Consider the following 24,924-nt stretch of genomic DNA (forward strand, 5'->3'; position numbering starts at 1 on the left):
AAGGTGTTTACTTAGTAGAGGGAGTTCAGACAGATTGCTAGGTGGGTTCTGCCCTAAAGCGAGGCAGACAGACATCTCTCCAGCACTGAGAGTGTCTTGGGGGCTTTCAAATCCAATGCCCTGGCCTCAGGGCTTTTCCCTGGTTTCAGTCTGGGAATGAGAAGGACGGGTCTTACTTGCTGGGCTGTCCCAACCCCAGATTGCATGAGTGTCCCTGGTATAGTTCTTCCTACAGCCATCCTCTTGGAGTGCGACACCTTGGGTCTCAGCAACGTTCCCAACTGAGATGTGCTTTATGTGTGAGGCTTTGCTTTGCCCCTTGGCTTACTGCCTGTTCCTGGGATTCAGAGTTTCAGCTCTATGGGCGCTAGAGGTGCAGGACAACACCCAGGGGTTCCGGCATGTTCTCCAACACAGAATCCAGGGAATAGTCTTTTCTCTGTGTCTGCTGCCCAGTAAGGGAGTGAAGAGGTAGGACAGTGCCCTGGGGGACAGAGGCCATGGAGGAGGCAGTGCCCCTCAACCTCAAGTCAGCGAGTTTTTATGGTGGGGGATGGGTTGGGGAGACTCTCGAAGACCTTGGGGGCTGGTGACAGAAGTCTCTGGGCCCTGAAGCTGAGAGCTGAGGAATTGCGAGGGCCACGTGGGGCGTGGGGAAGCTGAGCTGTGGACCAGCGCACGAGAGAAGCTAATGCTGCCGGGAAGGGGGCCCTCCGTCCCAGTGCCCTGCGGACCGCGTCTCTCTCGGGACCGTTTAGCCACCGCCTTCTCCCCTCCCTTCGCTTTCACTGGGGGTTGTGGGTGCGCCTTGGAAGTCAGCGTGGTAGCCTAACATTCTTTCTCGCTCTGCTCCGAAGCCCAACCGCTGGCCTGAGTCCCCCAACCAGGCTGCCCCCAGTCTAAGGCCACTCTGCAAGGAGCCACCTGCCCCGGGCGGCCGTACGCGCTCCTGTGCGCCTGTGCGCGCCGACTCGGAGTCCGAGGACGCTGCGCTCTCCCAAGTGGTGGCCCAGATCCCTGGCTGGGCGCAAGGTTTAGGTGGGTGGCTCCGGGGAGGGCCCGGAGCCTGGCTGGATCCAGGCCCTCCTTCCTTGGAGGCCCAGGTCTAGCGAGACTGGCGGCTGGACGCGGGCCGAGAGCTTGGGTATGGGGATTGTGGGGAAAGACTTGATTTATTTTCTTTCAGCAACTGCCCCTCTCTGCATACACCGCGCACGCCTGCACACGCCAAGCCTTGAGGTGGGTGAAGGAAGCTGAGACTGCGGCGGAGCCCCACCCACTACCCGCATCCCGCGGGGTCCCCTCTGTTTGTGTCTTCGGCTGGAGCAGGACCCAGTTTTGAATTCGTAACAAATTTCGTTTCAAATGGGATTTCGAAATAAAAGCTACTAGATCCTGCCCTACTCTCTTCTTGGATTCGCGTGGTGCGGTTGGGCCCCATCCCCTTTATTCCCCCCTCCGCAGCCCCTCGGCCTCTTCCCAGCCTTCCGTCAAAAGCGAAGCCGGGTACGAGGCCTACAGCACCCATCCCTGGGCGCCCGCTGTTTAGGCCAGCAGGCCGATAGTACCTTCTGGAGGACCTGGAAGCACCTGTCCCCGAGCGAGGGGATGGAGCCACCCTCATTCCCGGGCAAGGGGAGTCCTCCTGAGGCTCAGGGGCGACCTCAAGAAATGGGGTTCCAACCGGGGAAACCTTCTCCGCCCTGGGTGCCCTAGGCGCAGGGACCTTCCACCGGTGGCCACCAAAGACGTCGTCGGCGAGAGGGCCCAGGCCCGTGGGACCAGTCCACTGCGTCCGCACTTCGCTGCGTTCAAGGGTGCGCGTTCTTCCGTAAGCCGGCGGGCTGAAAGATTGAAAAATGGTCTGTCCTCTTCCTTGATCGGGAAAGGCCGAAGCTTTTTAACTTTTACCCAGAATCTCTCTTAAGAGCCACGTCCTAAATTTGTATTGCAGTTTTGGATTGTGAGGAACCCAGTAGCGGCGACAAAGCAGAGGTGGCCCTGGGGGAAGAGCACGAGGCCAAAGCGGGCTCGCGACAGTCTCGCTCCCCGCAGGCAGTTCCCAGCACCTGACATATTGCAGTTCAAGGCCGGGGTGGGCGCCGGGGCAGGGTCGTGCACAGCGCAGGGAAGGGAGTGAAGGGTTAGCGGATCCCGCGCCAAAAGCTCCCGCAGCGCTCTGCCGGGATCACCGTGGCGATGCCGGTCGCGGGGGTGGCCTCACGTGGCTGGTCCTCAGCTGAAGCCCCGAGCTGGATGCGGGTGGGCGACCACCTCTCAGCAGAGAGCAAATAGAATCGCGGCAGGGCAGGAGACCTGAGCGCCCGGACCCCCAGTCAAAGGCACGGGCCTCACTCCGGAGGCCCAAAGTTCCGCGAGCATGGAGGGAAATGTTCACTTTCAATTAACATAATCCTCAACCAAAGGGAAAAGGAGTTCCGGATTAGGCGTTAGAAAATGAAAATAAAAACAAGTGAGTTGTGAGAGGCACCCGGAGGATGTGCTCAGAACGTGTTTTAAAGAGAATGTAAGTGTGCTTGTTACGGGGGGAGGAAAATAGGCAAACAACCCTTTTATCTTTCTCCAGGGCAAAACCAGCAGAACGGTCCCCAAATCCGGCCCAAAGGGATAGAATCCTGCACCCCCTTCCCCAGGCGGCTCCCCGCACCTCCTCCCACCCACAAGGCTGGAAAACACCGGACTTACTTTAAATTTTATTTAAAATCTCAACACTCGATCATTTATTTCTTTTTTTTTTTGCAACCAAACAAGTAATAAATATTATTTAGCACTTTTTTCTTTTTACAAAAATAAAACAGATGATACACTCTCTGCAAGGGGCAGCGATCAGGGGCGGGATGTTACGTGCAGACGCTGTGAAGCCCATATTGCAACTCCGGTAGCGCCCAGGCGGTTTGCGGGAGACATGAAGCACGTGGAGGAGTTTGTCATTTGTGTTAAACTGGCAAAAAGAAACCAATACAGAAGAAACCCGGCTTAGACGGGGGGGGGGGGGGGGGGGGGGGAAGGGGTAGGACTGGCACCCACGTGAGCAAACAGCTCCGCAGCACGCACTTACCTCATGATTGATATTTACACATCCAAGAAAGAAAAAAACTAAACAGCCAACAGAACTCCCCAAATAACCAAAACTACATTCACAGCAACATCCTTTGAGTTCTGTCAAACCCTCGGGTACCGAAATGACTGCTGCCAATCAGGTAAGACATCAAATCACTTTGTGCTCAGAGATGGAAAGAATGGGAAGGGAGGGAGATTCTATTTTAAAGTAACTAAAAAAAACACCCGCACCTAAAGTCGACAGTTTTAGGTTATTCCAATCCACAAGTGGTTCTATTCTGACCGTCTATAAAGCTTGCTCATACTGTTGAAAAAGGAACATCGACAGATTTATTAGAAAGCCACAAGCCCCCAAACCAATAGGAGCGACAGGGAGGAACGGTAACAGTTCTGAGACAGCTGTGGGTTTATCCACATATGGAGATTGGACATGACCGTAAGTGCTTCTGGTACCAAATACCGGCTTCTGACCAACTCGTACCCCTGGCCCTGGGCCAGGGACGACCCGTGAGGGCGAGGCCCGGACAGCCGCTTCTGGAGTGTGGCTGAGAGTCTCCTTCCCGCCCAGAGAGGAGGCAGGAAAGGAAGTCTCCAATGCTCCCCTCCCTCCTTTCCTCCCCGGTATAACCAAGGGCTGCCCCGGCCGTGTGAGGCCAAGTTCGCAGGGAAACTACAGTTTTTAGAATCACCTCTTTTTCGGGGGAAAGGGGGTTTGGCGGAAGGGATGCACGTAGTTGTGCCTTCTTATAAAACGGTGTCTACCCGAGCAGCGCTGTTTAAAGCCAGAGGGGGTTGAACCAGGTCCCAGAGCAAATGCCCCTGTCTCTCCCCACTGTGCAGTGCGCGCCTCCACTGCTTCCGTTCCTGGGTGCTGCGTCCTCACCATTGCCCCCACCCCCAGCCCACGGTGCCGCGCTCCTCCTTGGAACTGAGCTCCCAGGCCCCAGCGCCGGCCGGTCCTTGCTTCCCCGCAGCCTCCGCCGCCCACCCCCGCCCCCTCCCGCCCCGCTCGCCAGAACGCGCCTGCACCGGCCAAGCTCACTTGGCGTCGGAGGTGAGGCGCGGCAGACTGCCGGCGCCCATGGCCGACACGTGGTGGTGCGGGGGCGGCACCTGGCACATGCTGCAGGGGCAAGGCATGCCGCCCCAGTGCTGGAAGCCGCCGCCGCCCCCGCCGCTGCCGCCCGCGCCCCCCAGCGGGGCTGCCGCCGCCGCCGACGGAGACTTGAGCAGGCCGTGAGGGGGCCGAATGGAGCCGACCGACGACAGCCCGGAGCCGGGCAGGGAGGCGCTGGACACCGCGGCGGCGGCCGCAGCGGCGGCGGCGGCGGCAGCGGCCGGAGGCAAGATGGGGTGGTGCACCGCCGGGTGGTGCGCCGCGTGGGCGGCGGCCGCGGGGTGCGCGGTGGCGGCGGGCAGGGGCGCCGAGTGCGCCAGGCCGCCGCAGGCCGATGGGTGGAAGCCGGCGTGGTGGCCGCCGTAGATCTCGCTCACCAGTCGCTTCATCTCCTCCAGCGAGTTGGTGAGCATGAGGATGTAGTTGCGCGCCAGCAGCAGCGTGGCGATTTTGGAGAGCTTGCGCACCGACGGGCCGTGGGCGTACGGCATGACCTCGCGCAGCCCGTCCATGGCGATGTTGAGGTCGTGCATCCGCTTGCGCTCGCGGCTGTTGATCTTGAGGCGTAGCTGCTGCAGCTCGGGCTCAGTCATCTGTTTCTTGTCCTTCTTAGTGGACGACGCGGCCGCTGACGACGTGGACGACGAGGTGCTGGACGAGGATGACTTGAGGCCACCGCCGCCCAGCTTGTCCCCCGGGTGCGCGCCCGCCGCGCCCATGGCGCCGCGCAGCTCGGCGCTCCGCTCTGGCGGGCAGTCGCTGGGCGTGGACGAGGACACGGTGCCCCCCGTGAAGCCGCTGCCCCCACTGCTCTTGCTCCGGGCCGGCAGGAAAAGGTCATCGGGCTCTGGCGACGACGGGCGGCTAGACACCAGGCTGGCGTCCGAGTCCATGGCCCCGAGGGATAGTCGCAGCTTTCGCAGGGTCCTCCCTCCCTCGGTCCTCAGAGCTTCCACGGACGCCTACTGCGGAGAGGAGAAGAAACACGAGAGAGGTAGAGATCAGAATCGAGACTGAGAGCGAGAGGCACTCGGTCAGTGAGATAGAAAAGCTGTTCCCGCCTGCACCGCAGCGCGGGGTCCGGGCGCGTGTGGCCGGTCGCTTCTGGTGCACCTCGCTGTCTCTGGCCTTCCTTCCTGCGGCATGCAGGTACGCTAAAGTCATCTCTCTTTCCCTCCCTGCTGCCTCCGCCCTCTCTCATCCACAGGTGGTTTAATCCAGGGAGGATGGGGTGCCCCTCAGTGAGGGTGGCATTCCAGGGTTTTTATGCCTTTTATTAGGAATGGGGAGGCTGGATCTCCAGGGCTGGAATGAAAGAGTGTCAAGTGAGGGCTTTTCTTTGGGAAGGTGGAGATCTAAATAGAGAAGTATTTATCTGGTTCCTCAAACGCATCCACCTTATCTCCATCGACAGCGCGCAGCAAACACACGCTCATAGGCCGGCACCCAGCGCCCGCGCCGGGCCCAGATTCCACGCGCTGCCTCCGGGGCCAGCCGGGGGCTCGCCAGCTGACCGGGACTTGGGCAGAAGAAGCTATTGTTGCCCCGACTTCTCGCTTTTGGGCGAAAGGTGTGCTGCGGTCGGTGTGGGAAGGGTCAGAGCAGCGAAGCCGCTCAGGAGAACAGGCGGGCAGGGGAGGGATCTGCGTCCCCTTTAACGGAGCTTCCCGGGTCGCAGCCGAAGTGAGGGGCGTCTGTCCCTGGGATGTAGGCTGGAGTTGCTGGGGGGCGGGGACACTTACTGTGGATGCAATTAGAGGAGCTCGTTCCCAAAAGCTGCAGCAGAGAACCGGGCCAAGGCGCTGATGTCGCGTCGGTCTATAATAAGCATCCGCACCTTTCCCGGCTCGGAGGGTTTTTATAGCCCGGTGGCAGCGGCGACGGCGGCGGTGGCCGCGGCGGGGGCGGGGAACAAAGTGCGGGTCCTGGAGGGGCCACCGCGCCAATGAGCTGGGCCGGCCCGGGGGGCTGGGAAGCTGATGTCATCGGGGCTAATTCCGCTCAATGAAACTCGCCGGGCCGGGCACACGCCTCCTCTCCGCTCACAGCCAATGGGCGCCCGCGGCCGGGAGATTCTTGGGGAGGGACTGGAGCAAGGACCCCGAGAGGGCGTGTGAGAGGCTAAGGGGGAGGAGGAGGGCGGGCTCGCGGGGGAAGTGCAGAGGGCAGCGGTTGGGACCGAGGGAGAGAGGGAATATGGTCAAATTTCTATTAAAATACAGGGACACAAAGTCAGGCTGGGGGATGGGATGGGACGGGATGGGGGCTCTGTACACAAACTAACCTGATGCACAAGGCGTTCGGATCTTGGGGATTCGCGCGGATAACCCTGGCGACCCAGGAGCTGGGGCTGGAGTCTCCGCCCTTTTCTCTCTCTCTCTCTCTCTCTCTCTCTCTCTCTCTGTATGTGTGTGTGTGTGTTCTCGCCACCTGTTCCCACCTCATGGGTTTCATCAACACGTGGGCGTTTTGAGCCGCAAACGTACACGGTAACCAGGCACAAACCTCCTACTTTCCTCGCACTCTAAGCGCGCCTCTAAGAGGTGGCGGCTGCCGCAGCTCGGCCGGCGGCCAGTAGCGCCCCCAGCTGGGTGCAGGACCTTGCGAGGAAGAAGGCGGGGAAGAAAAGAGGGGACCGACTCCAGAACGGTGTTTTGAAAAAAATCGCACTCTTCATAAAGTTGACGGTGGTGTAGACACAGGGACGAGGTATTTCCGCATAGTAACCACGCTAACACAAGGGGAGAGTCGAGCTCAGAGTTAAGCATCCCCTCACAGCACGGGAACCAGGTGACGGTATTTTCTGCACTATCTTTGTGGTGGTCACCACGCCATGGGGTAGGGGGCAAAGCTGTTTTGTCTGTAAAAAGAAGTCTCAAGCCTGGGGAAAGACCTCTCCACACCGTGGGCCAGACAGAAAGATCCAACCGCTTGCGGCCGCGGTGGATCACGTTTTACCCATCGCAGCCTAGCTCCCAAACCCGGAAATCCTTGACCGTGAGGAATTCAACCCGATCTGGAGAAGCGCCTCATTGAGGTAGTTCGGTGTGGTACTGACGCCTCCACCCATTTTACAGATGGGAAAATCAAGAGACTGTGTCTGTAGCAAGCCTACAGGGAAAAAAAAAGCGCCAACCCTTTACAGCGCAGCCCTGCCTGTACTGCAGATGCGAGCATTGGTGGTTCCTTTATAGTAGAGGCGGCCACTGTCTCCCTAACCTCAGACATTTTCGCTAGTTGAATTTCTCACACCCGTACATTTCAAGTACAGAGGTTTGTTTCTTCACATCCAGGACCCTAGCCCTTTATACTGCAGACACACAAACGCGCCTCAGCCCTCTCTCCCAGGGAGTGTTACCGGCCTCTGGTTACCTCCGTTATTTGGGAACTTTTAACTTGCATGTACGGCTTAAAAAAAAAAAAGGCAAACAAATACACTTAGCAAATAATTCGCCTTCAAGTAGGAAAGTTACAAAATAAACCAATACAAAAAGAAACCCATATTATTGCTCCCAGTTTCTGGATAAGTCTTCCAGCCCCGTCTCCACTAGAAAGCCAAGCGGGCTCCCCCCCCCCCCCATGCCCCAGCTCGTGCCTTCTGGGGAATTATTTTTCAACCCGCGCGTTTCCCAGCTGGCTCTGCAGCCATCCGTTAAATATGTATTTAAAACATGAAGAACTGAAGCGTGGAGATGTGTCGTCCAACGGTTACGGAGGATGACCCACAACCGTTCAGTTAGGCGAATCTGTCACTTGGAAGAACGCAGGGAGCGGGGGTGGGGAGCCGGAAGAGCTCGGGTATTTGAGGATCATTCCTTTGGGCTTCCCCGGCCACCGACGGTGAGGACATTCGTGGGGGTGTGAGCTCTGGGCCACCAGCCGGGGCGTGGACTTGTGAGCACGCCAGTGTATCTAATAAACACCAGCAGGCGCAACGAGTGCGCGCCTGGGTTGCAGCCGCTGAGGTTAGTCCAGCCGGCGGCACGTGTCCTGGAGCCCCTGTTCCTTTTGTTGCTTGCCACCGGCGACCGTCCTGCATCCTGCGCGGTCCGCGAGAGTGCGCGGTTCTTTACGCGCTTGCTCCAAAGCCTGGAGTCGGAAGCAGGGGCGAAGACTGAGGGGCCCCTCCTGGCACGGCGCGGGTTCCGAGCCTGGGAAGGCACAGTCCGGAGGCAGGAGAGCTGGCTTACTGGCCAGGTTCCCGCGTGGACGCGCGTAAGGACGCCCCGGGCCCCGGCTCCGCGCCACCGAGCCGAGGCAGTGGTGGCTGTTCGGAGGCGGTGCAGCGGCACCTCGCGATCCTCACTCCCCACTTCCGGAGCTCGGGCTGGCAGCTCGAGGCTGCGGGCGCCTTCTCCGGGCATCCTTCCCCAACATCCTCCAGTCGCCAGAGAGTTGCTCGGGAGGTGGGAGCGGTCTGTGTCCCCGGGGCTTCTTTAGCCCTTGGGCAAGTGGTTCGCTGAACACTTCTCGCTCTGTCTCCGAGAGTCCTCCTACGCCCTCCAGGAATAATCAGAAACGAGAGCTTGGCCACTGGCGCTTGCTCTCTTGTGGGTCCTCGAGGCGGCCCGGCACTTGTCCAGGTCTTGCGTCCGGCGCCTGGTGTGCGCGTCCTGGGAGTGTCCCGGGCACCGCGGTTCCCACCCGCGCGCGCAGCTGGGCCTCAGCCCCTTCCCGCGAAATTGAGTGCTCACTTGCCGAGGCTAATGGGCCCGGCTCCGGGAGTTCCTGGCTGGCCCAGGCGTCCTGGAGATGTCGGCCTCCTCCGTCAAAACGGAAGACGTGTTTTTCCCTCTCCTTTGTGTTTCCCTCCCACAAAAGGCCGGGTGAGTGTCAGGCCGGCCTTTGCTCAGCCGCCTGGCGGCCCGGGAGGAGCTGGTGCCAAACGGGCCGGGGCGGGCTGGCGCGGGGCTGCAAAGGCGCAGACCTCCCACTTCTTCCCGGGTTCCTCCCGGGCCTTTCTTTCCTGTTCTCGCCTTTCCCTTCTCCGAGTTCCTGCGCACATTCAGGCAGCGTCTCAGCCCGGGTGCCAAGGAGAGCGGCGTCCTTGCGCAGGGCGGGCCGGGGCTGGTGGTGGGAGGCGAGGCTCCCGGAAAGAAAAGAAAAAAGATTGCAGCCATCGCTCCTGGTCCGGAAACCAGAAGGGAAGCGGAATGCTAGCATTTGGCGTCCAAACGTGAGCGATCAGACAGCTTGGAAGGCAGAATTCTGCAAACAAATACTTTGTCTTCCCTGTGAGACTCAGTGACCGGAGTAGTCCGGGTCAACTCTGTGTCCCCGGCCCCAGCGCCTAGCACAGGACCTGACACGTGGAGGGTGCTTGGTAAATACTTTGGAATGCACACACGTGCAGATATGCACGTGGCCTGGTGTGAAACCAAACTGGTAAAGTTCATGTAAATGTGGTGGAAGGTGCGTGTGTATTTCTTCGGTCTACACAGTAAACCAGGAGGTCTGTAATCTGGATTGCGGGGGATATGGGAGCATTTAGAATGACAGGGGTAGTGACTTCCACCTAATGACCACTTAGAGGTGACCTAAGCTGTGCCTAGTGGGTCTGGGCAGACTTCATCTCATTTCATCTCTCCCTGACCTAGGAGGGAAGTATTACTTACTCCCATTTTACAGATGGGGAAACTGACCCTCAGAGGAGTGTGGGCATTTGTTCAAGGTCCCCTGAGCAGAGGGGCAGGTCCCGGAAGGAGCATGGTGATGGAGGCAGTGAGGTGGTGGACATCCAAAACTTAGGGATCTCGGGTTGTCTGCTCTTGGCCTCAGGCTCTCATTCCTAAAATGGGTTTCTAGAAGCTACTTGTGGCCTCTAAGGGTGTGTCTGCTGTGAGATTTGAGGAGGGGGTGAGAGGGTTGAATAATATCCTCCCTTTATGATTTCTTTATTCTGCTAATACTTGAGCTGTGTGAGTGAGTGTGAGGCTTTGAGAATAAAGGACCTCCCTGCCCTGGCCTGGCTCATGCTTAGGTGTCACCTAAAGGGAAACAACAAACAAAAAAGCAGACAAAAAACCCCCCAAACTAAAAGCCCTTTCCCTCCTGTCAATCCCTGCATCTGGATCACCCGCCCCCCCCCCATCAAGCCCATGACTGTCACCTGCTCCTAAGGATCCCTGCCATTGAAGTTAACATGCCCCCCCAAGTTCGCAGTGGAATGAAGTTGGGATCGGACCAAGGAGTGACCCAGAACTAACTTTTATAGATCTCACCTTACAAACTGTTATCTTACCCAAGCTCCGCAACAGCCCTTTGGTGTTAAGAAGAAGGCACATTGTTCCCATTTTACAGATGAAGATACTGAAGACTGAAGATCAGGGCAGGGGCTGAGTTCAACCTTCAGCCCACAAAATCCCAAGTCCTAGGGGCCTCAGTGGCTTAGTCCTACACCTCCATCCACTCTCTCCCGCCATCCTTGAGATACTAGGCCACTACACCCTCCCCCCATTGAGATTAATCTGGAAGATGGGGGATCAGGGTGAACAGAGAGATGAATCTGGGGAGCGAGTCCTGAGGTGGGGTGCGCTCCACTCGGGTATAGGATGGCATGGACAAAGGGGACCAGGAAGCCCCCGACCCTGCCTGGGGCTAAGACCTTCCGTTAGAGGAACCAACAGGTTTCTGAGCATGGGAGAGACTCTTCCAGGCTACAGGTGACAGGTCTGAGAGGCCAGTTTCCGGAGATGGGACAGGAAATGCATGCGTTCCCCGTACCCCCGTGTGGTCCGGGTGGGGAGCTGCAGGCGTGGAGGGCGTGGAGCCTCTTACTTCCACGTACAGAGGGGTGACGCCTGCTCTGAGCACTGGATGGGTGGCCTGCCTTGTTATATTGGAAACTGTAGCAGCATGGCATCTCCCCATTGTTGCCTTAAAGATCAGGTCCAGAGCCCTTTGACACCAACTGCCGGGTCCACCCGGCCTCCACCGGCTGCCCATCCTCTTCCCCTTCCACCTTCCCTTTCTCAGGACCCGGAGGACCTGCTGGGCTCTGCTCTCTCCTCATCTTCACGTGTTCCCTCCACTCCCTCCTGCCCTTCCTCCGGCCCATCCGGTCTTGTACTAGCCTTTCAGGGATCACCTCCTGCTTGAGACACTGTAGCACCCAGAGCTTTCCCTGCTCCCCGACAGGGTCCACCTTGCTCTGTTGCGAGGGTCTGGCTCCCTTGCAGCGGGGGAGGTCCCTGAGGGTCCTCACTGTGCCCCAACTCACTTTGCATCCCCGGGGGGCCCAGAGCAGGGAGAGGCCCCAGAAGGGCTCAATAAATAGAAGTAAGCATCGATGGTAAGACAGTTACACCCAAAGGGTTTTACTGGAGTTCCCACATACCACAAAAGACAAAAATAATTTAGCATCAGGCGTACAACATTTCCCTCTTGTTAAACCAAATTCAAAACTGCCGGATGAGGACCACGTTTGTCACTCCCTGTCCTGTGGAGGTAGGGTGACAGATCCCCCCCCCCCGCCCCGCCTTCAAGGCAAACAGGTCGTCTTATAATGTGCGTGCCCGGACGGAGATGGGCTCAGGCCGCTGCCCACAGGCTTCAGGCCGCGCGAGGCCACCGCGGGAAGGGAGAGGCGCGAGGGGCGAGAGGAGCCGAGGGCGTCCCCATCGCGGGGCAACGGCGCGGCCGGGGACCCGGGCAGGGCCCTCCGGCGCCCGGCGCCCTCCCCAGGGTCAGCCCGGACGCGCAGCCGGCGAGGGACTCCGCAGCCTCGTCTCCCCGGCCCAAGCCCCGGGCTGCGCGGGGCTGCCGAGCGCACCGGGAAGCCGGGACCCCGCCGCGTGGGCGCCGCAAACTGGCCATAGCTCAGGGCCGGTGGCCGCAACTTCCGCCGGGGGGTGAGTGATGGGGGGCAGGGGGCAGCGCCCGCCGAGAGCCCCGGGCGCTCTGCACCGCGCGCATGGCCTTGGGCTTGGTTGGGCTTGAAGAAGGCGGCGGGAAAGACTGGAGCTGGGCAAGGTGTCCTGCTTCTCCCTTTCCTCTTTGCCTTTCCGCTCTCTTCCTCTCGCCTCTGTGAGTCTCTCCCCCTCTCCTTTATCCTTCTTTCTCATTCTCCTCCAGTGCGTTTGGCTGACATTCCCCCTACCCCCAGCGCCCTCACCCCCGTTATTAAAATGCGTCTTGCCGGGCTCCCGAGAGCCGGGAACCTTAGGGGGACTCCGTGCGCGCACGCGCCCACCTCTCTCCAGTCTCTTGCGCTCTGGGACCGGCAGCATTAGGGCTGCAGGGAAGCTCATTAGAAACGCAGAGTCGCAGGCCCATCCAGCCCCAGTGAGACAGAATCTAAATTAACCAAGGTCTCCAGGTGATTCATGGGCACATTCGGGTTTGAGAGGCAGTTTTCGGTCTTGGGGGGGGGGCTCATCCTCAGGTATGCTCCTCTCCCCAGGGTCCCTGGGGCTTCCAGTTTCAGACACAGACCCTTTCTGGGGCTGACAAGGCTATTTCCTGAAGATTCCACAACCTATCCCCAGCTTTTGAATAGTCCTTGCTCCCACTCCCTTGACTATCTGTCAAAGAAAATTCAGTGAGCATTAAAAAAAAAAGATGCGTGCCCAATTGTAAACAAACAAAACAAAACCAAACCTTTGAAATAAGAGAAAGCAAAAGTCACCATTAGCCCAACTCTCTTCCTCCAGAACAAGTCACTGTCAAAGATTTTGGTGAAGTCCTTCCAGACGGTATACAGGCTTTGTAACCTGGTTCTTTCATTTCTTAGCGTCTCTTGGACATCTTTCCGCAATACAAGATCCACTTGATGCCTTTAACAGTATAGGCCTGCACCAATCTATTCCCTTTGGATCCTTGCCTCCTTTGCCTGTCCAGCCCTGAAAAGCCTGTCAAAGCCAGAAACCCTGAAAACAGGTTTCCAACGTGTGTGCCCTTGTGGTGGGAGGACCATGGGGTCAGGGTTGCTGCCTGATAAATCCTGGAAAGTGAGCTCCCCTCTTGGCCACTGCTGGGCTCTCTGCCAGTTGCTGGATCTCCTTGGAGGAGTCTCTACCCAAAGGTGCAGTAAGGGAGACTGGCTCCCATTTTGCCTGGAGTCAGATGTGCAGGAAGCGCTGACCCATCCGTCTGTAGCTTGGATTGGCTCAAAGGAGAAAGATGAAAGTGTGAACAGAACATTTCTGGTCTGGAACTGAGACCAGGGCAGAAGTTCTGTGATTTCAGAAGATGCAGGAGTTTTAAACATTCGATTTCCTTTTTCTTTCCCCATTTCCAACAACAAAAAAGGTCATCCACTTCTGAGGCTAAGTGTAAGCAAAGAAGCCATTCTGCTTAGGTCGTATTTACAGTTTCCATCGGAAGAAGAAGGAGAAGGAGAGGAGGAAGAAGAAGGGGGAGGGGGAGGTAGGGATGGGAAGGGAAAGAGGAGGAAGAAGAAGAGAAAGAAACTACATCATATAAACTGGATTCTCTCTTTTTTAGAACATGTTTTGAATAGGTGCTATGTAGCACATGCTTAAAATAAAATTCAAATAGCACGAAGAGTATTTGATTAAAAGTTAGTCTCCCAGGTACAACGGACCTTCCCCCAGAGGCAACTATTGTTACAGTTTCTTGTGTATCCAGAAATATTCTTTGAAAGTACAAACTATATATCTAAAGATCTCTTTTTTTCCTTTTTCGTACCCAAGTGGTAGCATACTCTATACACTCTTCTCTATTTTTATTTTTTTCCCTGAATAGAGACCACTCTCTACCTTACAAGGTGTGCGCGCACACACACACACACACACGCCCACAATACACATATTTACAATAATACACTTGCTCCTTAAAATGCTTACCAGAGCAGTCAGAGGGGCAACAAACCTCCGTCCATTCTCAATGAGGACAAGTACCCTCACCTCAAGCATCACAGCATTGGAATCTGGGCACACAGGCTCCTGATGGTACTTTTCTGCTTCCCTCAGTCACAGAGAAGCTAGGACACTCTGAGCCACAGATAAAGAGAGATCAAGGAGCCTCCTACACTGAGCAGTGGAGCTTCTCCACGGTGTCCCCAGAATGGTACTTTCAGCCGCTGCCTGAAACTTGCAGGTGAGTCCATTTTTTTCTTGTTGTAATTGCAAAAACAATAGTTTGTCCTATCTGGAGGACGATCAACCAGAGAGATCTAGACAGACAGACTTTAAAGAATATATATAAGACCATGAGATGAAACTAATTAGTCATTTTCATCTTTATTTGTTGAATAGGTAATATGTTCACATAGTTCAAAATTCAGAAGCATATCATGAAAAGTTTGTTTCCCATTCCTGTGGGCTGAGGGCAGCCACTCAATTCCCTTCCTCAGTCACCATCTCTTGTTTATTCTTCCAGAGGTATTCTATGCAAATTCAAGCAAACACACACACACACACACACACACACACACGCACACACACTCCCTGTCGGTCCCATCAGTGCGCGCGCTCTCTCTCTCTCTCTCTGTTTCCCTTTTTCTTTTTTTAAAATTTGTTTTATTTATTTATTTATTTTTAGCTGCCTTGGGTCTTCGTTGCTGCGCAGGCTTTCTCTAGTTGCAGTGAGCGGGGGCTACCCTTCGTTACAGTGTGTGAGCTTCTCATTGCGGTGGCTTCTCTTGTTGTGGATCACAGGCTCTAGGCACGCGGGCTTCAGTAGTTGTGGCACACAGACTCAGTAGTTGTGGCTCGTGGGCTCTAGAGCGCAGGCTCAGTAGTTGTGGTGCTTAGTTGGGCTTAGTTGCTCCGCAGCATGTGGGATCCTCCCAGACCAGGGCTCGAACCCGTGTCCCCTGCATTAGCAGGCAGATTCTTAAACCACTGCACCACCAGGGAAGTCCCTGTTTCCCTTTTTATACAAATGGTAACATACTATACATATGGTTCTCTACCTTGTTTTTTTCAATTAATACCTGGGAGATCACTTCTTTGCAGTGCATTAAAGCTTCTTCCTTTAAAAAGGGAACAGGGTTCTGGTAATAGAGATGTACCATTGTTTATTTAGCTATTGCCCTGTTGAAAGACAAATTTATAATGTTTCTAGCCTTATACTATTACACATACTATTACTTATACTATTACAAACGATGCTGCAAAAAATCTTGTAAATTGTCATTTGCATGTATATAGTGTATCATGTGGATAAATCCCTAGAATTAGAATTATTAGGTCAGACAGTCTGTGCAGTTGTAATTTTGAGACATGTTGCCAAATTGTCACCTAGGTGTTTTCCCAATTTATGTCACAATGTAGAAGAGAGACTGCTTGGTTGACAGCTAATTTAAATGCTCACTTTTATTTTCCTGAGTGCAGGGAGAATGTGATCCCTAATTTGGAAGTCAGAATAGGTGACAAGCTGACCGCTATGACTCTACAGGATAGACTAATAAAATGTCATTTCCCCCTTCAAAACATCAAGGTACAAATTATAATAGATTTCAACATCTGTTACCATTTTCAGTCCTTTCAACGATTTACTAATGACTTTTCCAAGTAGTTGGGTAGAATGGTCCAAGTATGCCAGTGCATTATCTCCGCTGAGGAATATTTATGTTTCGAACATATAATTCAGTAGATATTTATTGGGCTTCTTTCCTGTGCCAGGAACTGTCCTAGGTGCCAGGGGTCCAGCAGTGAACAAAACAGCCAGCATCTCTGCTTTCAAACATGTTAACAAAGTAATTGCTATCGTGAATGTTATTATAATTTCTTTTGATTCTCTCAACAGCCCTGGAAGGTGGTTACAGTAGGGTGTATGGGATTAACCCACTGCCACCCCAAGTCATATGGCAAACATTGCTGGTTGTTCCCACAGATCTGTTCCACTTTCTGCATAGAACTTCTGGTTGGGCACATGGCCACCCAGAACAAGGATTACATTTCCCAGCCTCCTTTATAACCAAGTCCTGGCCAGGAGGATGTAAACAGAAGAGGTGTGTGCAACTTCCAGTGATGTCCTTCTCATTCTGTTCCTGCTGGCTCGAATCTCGACCTGATGGCCTGGGCTGGAAGAGCCACCAGGATCCTGAGGTGGCCATGGGGCCGCATATGAAAAAGCTTTAAGAGAGGAGCCTGGGAACTTCCCTGGTGGCACAGTGGTTAAGAATCAGCCTGCCATTGCAGGGGACATGGGTTCGAGCCCTGGTCAGGGAAGATCCCACATGCCGCAGAGCAACTAAGCCTGTGCGCCACACCTACTGAGGCTGCGAACCACAACTACTGAGCCCGCGTGCCACAACTACTGAAGCCCGCGCTCCTAGAGCCCATGCTCCGCAACAAGAGAAGCCACCATAATGAGAAGCCTGCGCACCACAACAAAGAGTAGCCCCCGCTCGCCGCAACTAGAGAAAGCCTGCACGCAGCAATGAAGACACAAAGCAGCTGAAAATAAATAAATTTATTAAAAAAAAGAGAGAGAGAGAGGAGCCTGGGTCCCTGACAGTATGGAGTGCCACACCCACCCAGGACCAATCCTTTATTCTCTTGTATGAGAACAAAACCCCTTCTGCTTTGTTAAATCCGTCGTTGTGTTGGGTTTTCTTGAGGTCTGAAGAGGCATCTCTCCACTGCAGACGTCTTTGTTCTATCAACTGAGCCTGAATCCTAACTAATACCCAGGGCACAATCATAACAAGACTTAAGATATCGCCATGTCATGAGGCCATCTTCCCTTTAGAGGAGCCTCTAAGGGAGCACAACCTGGTCCCTCACTGTGTCATTCAGGAAGCGGTGATGCTGAGGCCAACGCAGTGGGAGGGGAGGCTGCAGGCAGAGCTTTTCGTAGAAAGCTGATGTGACATGGGCAGCATGGGTTTCCAGGAGATGAGCATCCCTGATAAGACTAAGGCATGAGAAAGCTGGCGGGAAGCCAGCCCTGGCTCCTCATGCCAGGAAGGCCTGTTTCTGGGTCCTTCTTCCCAGGATAACGTGGGTGCCTGCACTGAGCTCTGCCTAGGTCTTCCATGGTGAGGCAGGCAGCTGCTCCCAAGGGGCAACCTGGTCCATTAAGCTGCCCTTGGTCCCTAATTCTGACACTGATTTAAGCAGAATCTGCCAGCTGAGCCTCCCTCCTGAGGCCCAGGGCATGGATTGCAGCGGGAGCCAGCAGGTCTCCCGGTGGTGCGGGGCTTCCTTCCAGGACTATTTCCAAGAATTAAGAGGTTTGTCCCTTGCAGTGGATTGAATGGAGGTCCCCCAAATATATGTCCATGTGCAACCCCCTGGAACTTGTGAATGTGACCTTATTTGGAAAAAGGGTCTTTGCAAGATCTTGAGATCATCCTGGATTATCCAGGTGGGCCCCAAATCCAGTGACAAGTGTCCTTATAAGAGCAAGACAGGGGGAGATTTGAGACAGAAGAGGGGAGACATAGAGAGGAGGAGAAGGCCATGTGAAGACGAAGGTAGAGACTGGAGTGATGCAGCTACAGCCAAGGACCACGGGAAATCACCAGAAGCTGGAAGAGGCCAGCAGGAATTCTTAACTAAAGACTTTGAAAGGAGCATGGCCCTGCCGACACCTTGATTTCAGACTTGTGACCTTCAGACTGTGACAGAATATATATCTGTTGTTTTAAGCCACCAAGTTTGTTGTTACAGCAGCTCCTGGAAATGCTTCCAAAATAGACTCAGCCATTGGCTTGGAGAAAAGGTCACTAGCTTTTGCTTCTTCAGGCTCTCTCTCCACTGCCTCCACTCTGCTCTCTGCCCCTGGCGTCCTCTGGTTGACCTCAGTCAACCTGATGGGAGGGAGGAAACTGGGACCTTAATCAGCCTGGCTTCTGAGGTCTCCTGGGGCTGACTGTGTCCCACAGTCGTAGGTCACTTCCTTCTAAGGCATCCCATCCTGCAGGACTTTCTCTCCTCTGGGTTCCAGTAACCTCTCTCTCTCCCCTTGTCCTTTTGGGCCAAAGGGTGGGGATAACTCGGATGCTGCTAGCTCAGTCCTTGCACTTTTTCTTGTAGCCCCCCTACACCCTGACCCCATCGTTGTAATCCATCCCTGTGTAAATTAACCTTCCTCAAAGTATCCTAACTTGGGTGTGCTGTTTCCTGTTGGGATCCTGCCTGATACAGTCCAACAGGGGTCCCCATCTCCCTAGTTTTGTCCAGGGTGGAAGTCAGTGTAGAACTTCAGAAGGTGGGAGTGAACTTCCTCAGGGCTAGACCCCTTCAAGGGGGGAGATCTACACATTCTGAAAGGATGGGTAGGGAAGGGCTTCAGGGATGGGGCTCTGCAGAGGCTTTCTTATCCCTGTCCCATGTATCTCTCTGTCTCAGGGACCAGGATCCAGGCTCCACTTTCCAGAGGACCACCCCCTGCCTCTTGCTAGAGTCTAGAGGTGCTACTTTTGCCCCCCATGAGGTATGGAGGGGCAGCCACGGTGAGGCTCCACCTGCCTGGTGAAGCCTGGAGGGCTGGAATGTGGATGGACACGGGCAGGGCTGTATGTCTCCATTACCTCCCTAGGAGGGGAAGTCAACCACAATTTTCTAAATTGCAGAATTAGGATAAAGATCCATGAAATCCACTATGTGCATGGAAGAACATAAGACCGTGTTTTGATTTCAAAATTGTTCCCTGACAAGAGCTAAATCATGACTAACCACCCCATTCAAGACCACTGTGCTCTCCAGGATTTCTGTTGCCTGTCAACTGTTACATGTGACACTGAGGAGGGTGACCCCACACCAAAATCCAGCTGACCACCCAGTTGATTTGTCAGCCTGTAAAAAGGAAATCAATTTAAGAGGAGAGACCAGATTCAAGGTCATGGGATGGCAAATGGAGAAACATGACAGGAGAGAAGAGGCTTCAAGGAGGACACAGAGGGTGTCCAAGGAGGCTTCCCTGAGTTGAATGGTGACCACCACTTTATTCAAAATAATGCATTGATTATTGTTTTTCTGATAACAGAAGTAAGGCATGGTCCTTGTTAGAAAATTTGGAAAATAAGGGTCTCATACTATAGAAAACTTGGAGAATGCAGGGTTTTATTGTAGTCCAGTGGCAGGTGACAAGGACCCTGTTAGGGGCTGAATTGTCCCCCCACTGATTCCTGTGTGGAACCCTAACCCCAGTACCTCAAAATGTAACTGCATTTGGACATAGGGTCTTTAAAAGGTAATCAAGTTAAAATGAGGTCGTTAGGGTGTCCTTATAAGAAGATGAGATTAGGACATGGACACACAGAGGAAAGAGCACATGAAGACATATGGAGAAGGCAGCCATCTATAAGCCAAGGAGAGAGCTCCTCAGAAGACACCAACCCTGCCTACATCTTGATCTTGAACTTCCAGACCTGTGAGACAATGACTTTCTATTGTTTAAGCCACCGGTCTGTGGTACTTTGTAGTGGCAAGCCTAGCAAACTAATAGGGTGGGCAGTGGCAGGGATACAGAGAAGGGGTGACAGATGAAGACATTCTTAGGAGGTAAAATCAGCAAGCCTTGTGGACAGTAGAGGTGCGGGGTAGTCTAGAATCTTATTAGTTTTCTAAGCTTGGGTGGCTTGATGGGAGGGATGTCATCCCAAGTCATCAACTGGGATGGAGATTGGACGAGGGGGAGTTGATGTTTCGGATGCGCTGAGTTAGAGATGCAAGGGGGACACCCAGGAGGGATGCCCAACGCCCACCTGGGGGTGCTGTCCAGGGGATCGAGCAAGAGGACGGGAGGGGAGTACAAGCGCACATCAGGGTGAGTGGAAATCATCCTGCAAGTAGATGAGGTTGCTCAGGCACAGAGCCATTGCCGGAGGACAGACCCTGGGGAGGCCGACATTGATTTTCATCTGCGACGAAGGGCCCCTCATTTATCGTGCGGGTGGTCTGCATCTCAGCTGTTCATGTTTATTAGGTTGATTCCAAAATATTGTCTGCCTCCCCTAATTTCTCTTTCAATCTATTGTTGACAAAATTCCCAAGATAGGCACAGACAGACTACTCCCCAAATGCTAAATTGGTTAAATTATGGGGAAGGCTGTCTCTTTAACTTACCCCTGTGATTATTTGGTATTTATGGTGCTTAGTATGCTGGTTTCCAGGACCCACCATATGTGCAGGTAAGTGTGGAGCTGGGTGGGAAAACAATGGGCTATTTCGCTTTTACTGATAAATGTTCTTACCTCTTTGTACCCCACTGACCTCCTTCCTTTAAAAATCTTTTAATCTGAAAAATGCATGTGTGTGTTGGAAATGTGTAGAAGTGGAAATAGCTATCTCTTCTAAGAACAATGATATTATTATTGTGATGATGATGATGATTCTGTGAATGGTTGTAACTAGCATATATTACAGGGTTACTATGCATCAGGCACTACACTCTATTGTTTTTAGGATATATCGCTTTCCACTAAGACATATGGTTCTTTAACTATGGAGGACGCAAAATTTTAAGTTAGGTTTCTGTTTCAAAGTGCGGGCTGTGGATTCAGGTTGCCTGGGTTAGAATTCTAATTTCCTCACATATTAAACTAGAGTCTTCCTGGGCAACTATTTAAACTTTCTGTAAGATATCTGTAGTAGATCTATATCATCTGTAGTTGATCTTCCTCACAAGTTTATCGTGGGGGTCAAGTTTAATAATACATGGAAAGCATTTAGAGTAGGGCCTGGACATAGTAACAGCTCAATAGATGTTGGCTGTAAATGCTCCCTATTTATGAGGATAAATACCTCATGTTTCTGTTTGAGAAATTTTCTTCTTTGAGAAAAGAACATGCCTATGCCATCTCCTTAGCACGACATGTTTGGGATTCCAGCAAGTTTCTGTCGTTTATTTCCCCAGAGGGGTTGTTACCATTATCCCACTGTTAAACTAAAATATTCAGTTCCACTTTTTAAAAGTTTTGTAAAATTCCTTACCAAGCAGAAGATGCCAGGCACTCTCCTGCCTGACATTTTATTAAGAATGAAAAATACGGAAGCCAGCAGAGGTGCAGAGGGAGGCTAATTGAGAAATCTGGCATGATGGCTGCTAATTTGTTGACAAGTGTGGTGTTGGTGGGGGAAGGGCGATGGTGGGGAGGGAAAGGGCAGGGTACGCACGGCCCCCGCTCCTCCAGGCCTTGCATTAATGGAGTAACAGCTGAACTAAGTGTTCAGCTTGAAGGCATCAAAGACTGGAGTCTTTGAGATACCATTCCTTCTACTCCATGATGTCAAAGGTGGCTGCAAATATATCCAGCCCTTTCTGGGTGGCATTGTTTAGGATGCTGGTCCCAGCAGATGGCCCCCAAATGCACCTCAGCCTGGTAGAACAGGGACCACATGTGATGGTATAGTCTTCTCATTAGCAAACAGAAAAAAAAAAGAGGCAAGGATGAGAGAGGAGAGGGATGAAAAGAATACACAAAGACATTTACATATTTACATTGTCTCTCTCGCATTTCAAATTCTCCTTTAGCTGAAGTGTCAGTGGGTTTGCTTTTCTCCTTCTGTTTGTATGTTTACTTGTGCTAAATAGATTATGGTAATCAGGCACATAAATGCATGCAACTGTTATTATGGCATTTTAATCACAGAGTTTTCACTGGAAGCCTTCATTAGAATTCTCATAATCTTACTTGTTAGTGTAACAAACAGTAATAAATGCCAAGGAGCTTGGATTAAGGCAGAGGCATTCAGGCTTTAAAAGAGGAATATGGAAATGTTGTCAAATCTCTGCATTACTTATTGAAATGTGACATCAACAGTTCGGGACTCTAAATATCTTACTCATTATAAGGATAGGGAACAAGGCAACCTGAAGATAGTAATTATGTCTTTCTACTGAGCACTACAAACATATGCCTTCCGTAGCGTCCTCCTAACTCCTCTGAAATAACTGGATGGTCTGATACACAGTCCTGGCTATAATTTATTAATGTTAAAATTGGAAAATTTTATTATTAATAATTCCTTTTATTTTATGGTTAGTGGTAAGTATGTGCGAACATGAGTATGTCTCAAAACTTCCTAATTCTCATTATCTTTCAATCTTGTACTGTTATTTGGCAAATTGGTAGGAAAAGAGGCAGTTGTTTTCTTTTTTTCTAGTAAGCAGTATCACAGTAACGTGCTTGAGAATAAAGCACTCTTTCGGAAAATAGTGTGGTTTTGCAAACAGGTCTAAGCATCAGGACACAATAGATGACCATCCCAATTTTGCTCAAGCCCAGAATTTAGATGTGAGGATGTCAGTTCTGGGGGAAACGCCCTACTTCAGTTATCCGTTGCTGTGTAACAAACTAGGCCAAGACTTAGTGACTCAAAATAATGAAAATGTATTGTCTCTCATGATTCTGTGGGCTTACCAGGCAGTTCTTCTGCTTAACTTGGTGCTGGCTGAGATGCGGGGAGAGCTAGAAGGTCCATAATGGATGCTCAGCTGGGGCTGTTTGGTCCAGGCCTCAGTTCCTCTCTGCTGCGGCATCTCCACCTGGCTGCTTTGGCTTCCTCGCAACATGGTGGCTTCGTTCAAGAAGAAAGATTCTAAGAGGTGAAGGCAGAAGCTGCAGATCCCTTTAAGGCTCAGCCTCACAGGTGACACTATGTCACTTCCGCTGCATTCTGCTGATCTGTGAGTCACAGGCCAGCCCAGGCCGGTGTGAGAGGGGGTACTACACAAGGGCATGGGTCCTGGGAGGTGTGGTTCATTCGGAGCCATCTTTGGAGACTAGCTTCCATACTCCCACACGGGGGGCCATCCTGGCTGGTTCTCCGTCACTCTGTCTTACGCTCAACTCTTTCTTGTCTACACGTGGGAGCAAAAATGGGGTGGGGGGGGCTTTCTCCTCGGAGACTGTGTGCCAGGGAACCACCTTTCTTTACTTCCTCTCACTGCAGCCCTTGAGGTCCAGCTGTCCTTCTTGGGAGTGCGGTAATAGAATTCCTGCCACCAGCTACTGCACCTGGACACAATCACAGGTATCATCTCAAGTGACTCAGGTCATTTGTCCCAGATGTGGTGAGCAAACTGGTGCTCCTGTCCCTCCCTACCCTTGTCAACAGGCTCCGTCCCTCAGAGCCACATTTCTTAAACTGGTGCACGAACTAGTCACCTGTATCTGGATGGCTGAGGAGCTTGTTAAAAAGTGGAGCTTCACTCCAAACCCACCGAATCAGAGCCTCTGGGGGTGGGTCCTCAGAATCTCTCCTTTCCACAAACTGCCCTGTTGATTTGGCTGAGTACTCAAGTTTGAGAGCCCATGTTCCAGGCAGACCTTGCTCTGTTTCATGTACCCCTGGGCTGGGCCTCTAGATCCTTGGAGAGTTTGGATCTCTCTGGTCTGGGCTATGAGTTCACCCATTTTTACCTTTAGATTAAAACTGATGCCCTGGAAGCAGCTGACCCATTTCCTCTGCACTGCTGGCCAGGGGGCTTCCCACAGCCGCCCCCACAAGGAGGACTCATGGCCTTGTTCGATTTCCTCGCTCTGGCCCAGTTAGCACGACCCCACTGTCCTCCATCCTCCACACTTCCAATGTGCGCTGCTGGGTTCGTTGGTTGGTCAGTTGGTTGCTGTTGTCGTTGCTGCTGCTGCTGCTGTGTGTGTGTGTGTGTGTGTGTAATCAGCTATGTCTTCTTGAGTGAATGAATGAATGAACGTGACTATACGGTGGGTACTGGTATCATCTCCGTTTTGTGGATGAGGGAACTGGGGCACAAAATTGTTAAGAAATTGCCCAAAGTGACTTCTTTAGTGGGTAACAGAGCCAGCATTCAACTGCAGGTCTGTCTGACTGAAACTCGGAAACTCAAATGCACACAGCAACTCAGAGTGGAGGACCCTGCAGAGCGCCAGTGGCCGGCCCCACCTACCGAGGGCTGAGCTGTCATCAACCACTTCAGGCCACTGTGGTGACGCCTTTGGCGAGCTCTTTCCTGGGCTCAGGGCAGCAGACTTAATCCATTGTGAGGCAGCTCCATGACTACGCCTTCACCATGCAGCAAACATGGCCCTAAGGCAGACTGCATGAGATTTTAGAGCATGGCTTTGAATCTAAAAGCACTGGGCTCCAATGCCAATTCGGACACCCCGGTTTTCTCATACGCAAGAGGGGAATTATCCCATAGGGTAGTCCATTCAATCACTTAAAACATACTGTGTAGCACCTACCAAGTGCCATGTACTGAGTTAGTAGCCAGGGGTACCAGGGCAGGCAAAACAGGTTCCGTGGCCCCTGTCTTCATGGAGCTTAAGGAATTCTCAAGAGTAGAAAAGACAATGCATTTAAAGTCCACCCCCTGGAACATAGGAAGCGCTTGCATTCATTAGGATGCCCTCTCTCGTAAATGACAGATTCCCAATCAAAGGAGCTGAAACAAAAGGCAAGATTTGTGGGCTTATACATAGGACAGCCTAGCATGTCCCTGCAGGCATGGCTGGACCTCAGTGCCCGCCCGCTGTTGCTGGGAGTCTGGGAGTCTGACTTGTTGTCTCTGCTGTCCTTTGTGCTGCTTCTCCTCCACCAGAAGCTGCAGGCTCCCACCCGACTAGCCTAACCAACCCAACAGACTGGGAATTTTCCCTTCTAAAGCATCCCAGGGCTGACTCCTATTGGCCAGATCAAGACATGTGCTCATGGCAGACCAGTCACTGGAACCAATTGGCCAGACCCAGATCATACGTCCACACCTGGGAGGGGGGCACAGATGTCCAGCCCCACTAAACCCAAATGGACTGAGAGTGTGGTAGGGGTAATTGTCCCCAACCCCCTTCCCCATCAAGGACCAGGGCAAGGAGGAAAGCACGGTGG

The 24,924-nt window shown here is 53.1% G+C and overlaps 1 protein-coding gene across 1 annotated transcript; it reads right to left on the reverse strand.

Moving 5' to 3' along the window:
- Positions 1 to 4,119: 4,119 nt before the first annotated feature.
- OLIG2 (oligodendrocyte transcription factor 2) lies at positions 4,120 to 5,133 on the reverse strand. The gene has a single exon (XM_061192897.1). It carries the CDS (start codon positions 5,089 to 5,091, stop codon positions 4,120 to 4,122), a length of 972 nt encoding a protein of 323 aa, XP_061048880.1. The 5' UTR covers positions 5,092 to 5,133.
- Positions 5,134 to 24,924: the final 19,791 nt, after the last annotated feature.

Source organism: Eubalaena glacialis, chromosome 6 (assembly GCF_028564815.1).
Source record: "Eubalaena glacialis isolate mEubGla1 chromosome 6, mEubGla1.1.hap2.+ XY, whole genome shotgun sequence".
Lineage (NCBI taxonomy): Eukaryota > Metazoa > Chordata > Mammalia > Artiodactyla > Balaenidae > Eubalaena > Eubalaena glacialis.